This window comes from Dama dama, chromosome 21 (genome assembly GCF_033118175.1).
Source record: "Dama dama isolate Ldn47 chromosome 21, ASM3311817v1, whole genome shotgun sequence".
Taxonomy (NCBI): domain Eukaryota; kingdom Metazoa; phylum Chordata; class Mammalia; order Artiodactyla; family Cervidae; genus Dama; species Dama dama.
The window spans coordinates 29139234-29146268 of record NC_083701.1 but is presented as its reverse complement, the minus strand read 5'-3'; the positions used below and the strand labels follow the sequence as shown (position 1 = coordinate 29146268).

The window sequence follows — 7035 nt, the reverse complement described above, 5'->3', positions numbered from 1 at the left end:
CTCTGCGGCTGAGCACAGACCCAAGGCCTCACTGTACCGGGTGTTTTACTAGCGGCTAGAGAAACGGCGTTCTCTTTGGAGACTCTAGAAGGAATGCGCTTCGTCCCCCTGCCCTTTATCTTTCGCCGGATGATGCTCATTCTATCCGTTTCCAGTTTATTGACCTGGGATGTGGGACTGTTAAGGATCGGCAGCATCTTGCCAAAGCCGGAGGGAGGCAGGGTCACGCGGTGCGCACAGCATCCGGCCCCAGGGAAGGTGCGGCTATGTCCACTGGTTAGCCAGAAGGGTCTGCTCTGGGGGGTGCCCACTTCAGACGACCTCAGTGGGCCCCTAATCCAGCAAGTCCCCCACCCCCTCCCCTTCCCCGGCACTATCGATGCCAACTTCGACTCATCTTTCTGGGTCCTGGAATTTCAGGGCTGGCCTTAGGAAGAAACCCGGGCTACGGGTGCGTTTCCGACTTATGGGCCGCTCCCTCGCCGGCGGCTTATTCTAAAGTGGAGGCTGCAAAGAAAAAAGCTAAAGAGATCAGAAGCCAATGCTAGAACATTCGCCCGGGCCTTGCAGCCCTCCACCCCAAACAGATGGCTCGGCCAGGACACCTGCAAAGCAGCTCACAGCCGCCGCCTCCGCGCAGCTCTCCGGACGCGGGCCACTGTGTCGGATCAAATAAGGTCACCTAACAGCCGGGGCCCTCAGTCCCTTTCTCTGGGCACATTTCGGTCCGTTCGGAGCACAGAGCTTCCGATCCCCGGTCTCCCGCCCTTGGGCCCAGGAATCTGAGCGGGCCACTTTTTTCCAGCCCCGGGTTTCTTTTCTTTTTTTTTCCCCCTTCGGGTTTGCCAGGCGCGCGAACCTCCTCCTGGCTTGCGCATCTCGTCGCCCGGGCTTGGAGCTTATGAAAATGTAACCCAACTCATTGCCAGAAGTTGTTGCTAATTAGTGGATAATAAACTTCTGTAGCCAGGGTACAAAAAGTCTTTTAAAAGTGCAAAGGTGTTCTTTGTTATGGCATCAGAAAAGGGATTAGCATATCAATTGGACTGGGGGGACCGGACAATGAGCCCTCCTCCCCCTTGGCTGCCCTTAGTTCGCCGCCCGCCGCCTCCGCCTCCTCCTGGTGCCCTTCCTCCTGCTCCTCTTCCTCTCCCGGCTCCCGGAGCTGTCAAGCAGCGGTCGGAGAGCGCCGGGCGACGGGCCGGGGCCCAGCGGGCAGGCGCAGTGCGAGCCTCCCGCCGCCCACCAGGCCTGCGCGGCCCCTAGCCCTCGTTCTGCCCCGCGCACAGGCGCGCGCCGGGGGAAGGTGGAGGCGCGCGGCGGGAAGTGCGGGGACGCGGAACCCGGGCGCGACAGGTCCCAGGCGGCCGCGAGGGCGTGGACCCGGCGGGTCCGGGGAGGGCGGCCTAGCGCAGTCCCGCACGGCGCCCCCTCCCAGCCTGCGGCTTGGGGCCGGCGAGCCCTGCACCCTCAGCTCCCCCCCGCCCCGGGCCGCGCGAACCCCCAGCGGACTTTCCACTCCTCAGGCCACGGGGAGCCGCCACCTCCCCACCCTTGTCTGGCCTTTCTGGGCCGCCTCGCTGATGCCCGACCCTCGCTCGCACGCGTCAGGCGGTTAGCCAGTCATCGGGGCAAGCCGAGGCCCTCGGTGTCGGGGGCGGCGGCCGATCCCGGGATGGAAGGCCGCCGGGGCGAGGCGGCGAGACGGACCGCGACCGGAGCAGACTTGGCGAGTCATCCCCGAGACCCGGCCTGGCCGCGCGCGCCCGGCCCAGAGGGAGCATCTGCCTCCCCGGGGCCGACGGAAAACCTAGGAGGGCAGCCCCGGGCTGGGGGCGGGAAAGCCGAGCGGACGAAGCCTCTCGGAGACCGAGACGCGGCCCAGGCCTGCGGGGCCCCGGCCCACCCCCTGTCTTGCCGCGCCCCCGCCCGGCCTCGCGGGTCCCGGAGCGCGCCCGGGGCAGGGTCGCCGGGGCCTCGGGGCCGCCTCGCGCTCGGGAGCCGAGCTGGGCGCGTGGAGAGCGGGGAAGGAGCCGCGACGGCGCGCTGGGCTCGCGGGCGCCGAGCCGGACCAGCCACTCCCCGGCCGCCCGCCCGCGCGCCCGCCTCTCCGCCCCGAAGCCCCCGCCGCCCGGGCTACCCTGACGAGGAATCATTTTCTTCCCGTTTTCTGCTCCCCTCCCCCCGTTCGCCTGTCTCCCTAGAGGCGGCTTCCATCATCTAAATGCATTAAAAAAAAAAAAAAAGGAATCTCCGGGGCTCTCCTCTTTTCCACCCGGCTCGCCTTCCCCGACACTGGTGTTGGGCGAACAAGCACCAAACTCACACAAGTTTCCCCCGAAAATCCACGGCTCTAACTGCCATAGGGAAAGATGTCGGGGGGAAAAAGTGGAGGTCGGTGTTTCCCCCAAATGCAAAACATCAGAGAGGGAGCTGAAAGGAGCTTTACTTTCCCTGCGAAATCTCCATTGTTGCCTGGCAGACAATGGGAGCCCGGGCGACTGTGGGGCTGTGGGGCTGAATAGGCGATCGGCGGGATGTGTGCGGGTCAGTGCTTGGGGTCCCGGGCCGAAAGCCCCTTTCTCAGCTTGCCACAATAAACCAGAGCAAGGTTTAGTCTTTACTGGGTCACCGGCCATCCTCTATTATTCAACACTTCACAACAAAAAACACTTATTAATCAGCGCTGACCAGAGGCCCCTTTTGAAACAAGAGAAGAGGGGAGACAGAGGGAGAGGGAGAGAGGGGGGTGATAGAAGATTGAGAAGCCCCGGACAGATCTTTCTAAAGCCAGAGCCACCATAGGGTACTTTCCGCCAGTGGCCAAAGTTTATTTGACACAACAAAGTTTCTAATCAGGCCACGGAGACCTGGATTTCTTCTCATTTGCCTTCCTGCCCGTCTTTTTCCTCTGAAGATGCTGGAGACTTTGTTGCGAGGAAAGATGGCTTTAGGTCAGATTGCTAAGGCCTGATCTTAAAGATGTAATTGCTATTGGAAGAGAAGCCTGTTTCCCAGCTGGGCCTCCACCCTGGAGACGGCGCAAAGGAAGAGACTGCCCAGGTCTGTTCTGGGCACCCGCTGATGGATGAGGTGTCAGGCCAGTAGTCATGTGAGGACTGGTTTCCAAATGGTATGGGCAGTAGTCAAATGTGGTACTTTGGGGCGATACTGAATGCAGTCTGTAGATTTTCTACTTCAGGATGTTTCAGTCCGGATGTATGAAAAGGCTGAACTTGCTTGCTAGAATGAAGAGAAACTGATGATTCCTGTGCTAGGCAAGGATTTAAGGGAAAGCATGTGATGAGTAGTTTTAGAGAAGGAAATGATTCAAAATGTTCCAGACCAGGAAAATCAGTGGGTTCTTTGCTCAACTTTGATAATTTTTACAGGGCTTATTTGATGTTTGTAACCTACTTGTATTTCTTTCATTTGTCTGGTTCCATGATAATTATGAACACATGCTCAGACATATATGGACCCTCATATACATCAAAGTGAAGTGCTACATACATCATCAGCTTTATGGATGAATTTAATCCATTTGGAGCTCAGCGAGACATTTTTGATGGCAAAATTTTGTCGCCTTTTGATTTGGGGTCGGAAGCCAATATTTCTTGGTGCTTCTGCCTGTTTTACATTACTCAGGTTGTAATTTAGCCAAGTGAGCAGAGCTCTTTTGTAATGGCTGATGTGTACAAGTGAACAGAGGCAACAGATATTGAATCTTGGTTGTCAAAAAACATAACACAATTATTTTCCTAAAGAAATAGAAGTGAGTGTCAAAGCAGTATTCTTTTAAGTTTAAAATTTCGTTTGTGGGCACTTCAGGATTTCTGTGTAACATAACTAACCATCTCACTTGTTACAATTCAAAGAATTATAACCTTTTTAAACTTTAAACCCAAAAATATGTATGGATGGGAGATTGTGACTTCAGCAAATTGAGCTGTTGAACTAGATGGCTTGGTAATGAAAGCAAGAATGCAGAATTACTCTGTAGTAAACTACAGTGGAATTTACCAGAGTTGATGCAGTAAATGCAAAAACTGGGTTGCATGGTTTGGTCTCAAAGTGTTTTACTTAGATGCCTACTATTTGAGATTGGCTTTTTAATGTAGAAAATATTGTGTTACTCAGATTTTGCAGAGCTCAACGCTTCTTGCAATGGAGTAATCAACTGTTATCTGAATTATTTAAAGCCTGGGATTAAAGGCCTTGGAGTCGAATGCTGACAAGCTCTCACATGTAGGCAGGGGAAAGTTTAGTATTCTTCTCTTTCTGTATATACTTTGAAAATAATTTGGTCATGTGTGGTGAATTATTTTTAAAATGTATGCATAGGAACAATGAATAATTCTTTCACAAATTGTTTTCCAAATGAGCAAATAAGATTATTCTGAAAAAGAGTAGAAATCTGTTTAATCCCTAACAGCGTGTCACCTAAAATGGAATGTTTTAAAAGAACTATTCTTTATAAAACATATTTGCCAGAGAAAGCTCCACTCTCTCAGAAAAGTGTTTAGAGGGATACAGAGAATATATTCACTTGAAAATCCATTCGTGGGACATGGCAATTTTATGCCATCTTTTTCCCTTCAGTATTTTGGTTGACTCCCCAGTTTGCTTAAGGGAAGCATTATTATACATGTGTGAGCGTATTTTTACTTGTAAACTGATGGTACTGATGTACTAAATGGGACTGACCACTCACAGATTATCTTCTGCGCGAGGTCTATTGAATAAGCAAATGGTTGAGAAAACTTCTGATCTTAATATATAATATACTGAGTATGCATATGTATCATAACATAGCACATCACTTTAAAACATATTTATAGACTCCGAGTACTTTTCTTTTTCTTCTTTCTTTCATTTTTTGGGGGGAGGCTAAGAAATTAAGTAAATAGCCTTGTAATGACATTTCCTTAAACCTACTAGTGTATTTGTATGGAAATTGGAATAGCTTCCACATTTGTCAAAGGAGAAAAAAAAATAATACATAAACATTGTATTCAGCAAATGTTTAAACAGAGAAATGTTATTTTTTGGTGTCATTTACCATGGAAGCAATAGTTATTAAATTTAGTATATCTTTATGAAATCATTGTTATTCCAGAGTACAGTTATTCAATAGTGTATACATATTGTTGCATTTTTATTAAAAAAGAAAGTACATCTATAACAAGAACTTAAAGTTTGGGTCAAGGATTTAACATATCACAAAAATTACTTTGTAGGTAGCTAAGTCATTTATATTCTGAAAGAAAAAATTGCCTTAAAAAATCCATCTGGACACTGAAAAAAATTGACATGTTTAAATAACTCTCAGTTACAAGAGGAAACAAATATCTTGATACAATTTGTATATATTTTTCCAAAGGAAGGTTAGGTGTCAGAGCCTATGGCTATAAAATAAAAAGTATATGCTATCTGATATGTTTATTTTGAAACATATTTCAATTTTTGCATTTTTTTCTTCCTGGCAGACGCATATAATTCAGACACTTTTCCATCTTGACAGAATTTGTCAAGTTCAGTTCAAATTTATATTAATGTGATCTGACAAAGTATAGCATCAATAGGTTATCATGAAGTATAAATGTAAATTCTGCCAAATGTTTCTTTAATACATGGTATTTTCTCTTTTATCTGAAAATCAACCAATGCAGTTTTTCACGATAGAGAGACGGTTAAAAAGGAAATCATATAAATTTGACTTGCCCCTATGATTTGCCCCATTGCCAGAGAAGTCTGGTTAGTTGTATAGATTTAAGACTTCCGTGGGGAAACTCAACCTGGTACTTATTTATTTATAAACTTTCGCCTCACCAGAGATTCAAAGTTATATTTAGGAAACTAGGACCTCACATGATATGTGTTTATTTGATTCTTTAAATACTTCGTGAGAACACCAAAAGTAACTTTTACTGGAGAATTTTCATTAGGTTTACATGTATTACATCTGAGCACCCTTGGTGTATTTTTGTATTTACCATGATATGATATCTCAGTTTTTGGAAATGAGGGAAAATCAAGCTTCTGAATGAAACTCCCCCCCTCCAATTATTTTCACAGTTTTTCTTAGTTTAATATTCCCTTCAACTAATTGAATTTTGACACATAGGGTATGAACTCCATTTTGACTTATATAATAAATTTCCATCCAGAAATCTATCTGCTTATATAACCATTTGTGACAAAGCACTCTAGAGAATTTCACAAAAGGCTCTTAAGATATGTGTGTGTGTGTGTGTGTGTGTGTGTGTGTGTGGTTAAACAGTTCTAATTTCAGTGCTTTATGGATGTTTATTAAGTCTGAAAGGTATTGTTCAGCACTCCCTTCCTTTAGGGTACTTTTTTTTCTTAAATGAAAGCTATGTCTACAAGGTTTTTTTTTGACTTGGTAATCAGAGACTGAAACTATAAGTTGGATACAAGGTTTTTTTCAATTCAGGAAACTATAGGCAACGCTATAGGACAATAGCTGTGTTGAGGTTGTAGGAGAGAGCCAAGGTGTTTTCATTTGTTGTGTTTGTTTTTGAATGTTTTATGGACCAGAATGTAGCTCCACATCTTTGTACTCTTCCAGTGCTCCTTGTATGTTTTATTGCTTTTGTGGGAAATCTAATGGAGGCATGGGTGTGAAACAGGAGGAGATGTAGACAGTAGAGTCTGTGAATCAGGGGGAGTTGGTGTGGTATTGCTTATGGTACTGAACTAGTTCTGTGTGCCAGGAAAGGATCCATCCTTCAAGCTTTTCTTTCTCTGTCATTTTCCTGCCTCTCCACTCAAAGTGCCTAAGAGATCCCAGGAAAATTAAGCTCTTGTGAAAATCATTTGTTCTGTACCTGATGACAACCATATCGAGAGGCAGGAGAGTGACTCAGGTCTCAAGTCAGGATTGGTGCTTTGGCATTCCTGCTGATCTGCAGCAATATAATGTTATGTTTTATGTATGTGCACGATGTCTTAGCTCCCAGTAGTTTACATGTACATTGCAGATGCATGGATTCCATATTTAAAATTAAAACC

General features: G+C 46.9%; 1 protein-coding gene across 1 annotated transcript; it reads left to right on the top strand.

The window, feature by feature from the left end:
- Window positions 1-587: 587 nt before the first annotated feature.
- On the top strand, window positions 588-2224 carry LOC133042201 (collagen alpha-1(I) chain-like). The gene is made up of 3 exons (XM_061122752.1): window positions 588-677; window positions 850-909; window positions 1094-2224. The coding sequence occupies exons 1-3, from the start codon at window positions 588-590 to the stop codon at window positions 2222-2224; spliced, it is 1281 nt and encodes a 426-aa protein (XP_060978735.1).
- Window positions 2225-7035: the final 4811 nt, after the last annotated feature.

What these genes read in the sequence shown, in the direction of transcription:
- LOC133042201 (XM_061122752.1), top strand. Translation starts at nt 588, where the DNA reads ATGGCTCGGCCAGGACACCTGCAAAGCAGCTCACAGCCGCCGCCTCCG. An exon ending in ACTGTGTCGGATCAAATAAG is followed by an intron (nt 678 to 849) that starts GTCACCTAACAG and finishes CGGGTTTGCCAG; the next exon opens with GCGCGCGAACCTCCTCCTGG. An exon ending in GGCTTGGAGCTTATGAAAAT is followed by an intron (nt 910 to 1,093) that starts GTAACCCAACTC and finishes GGCTGCCCTTAG; the next exon opens with TTCGCCGCCCGCCGCCTCCG.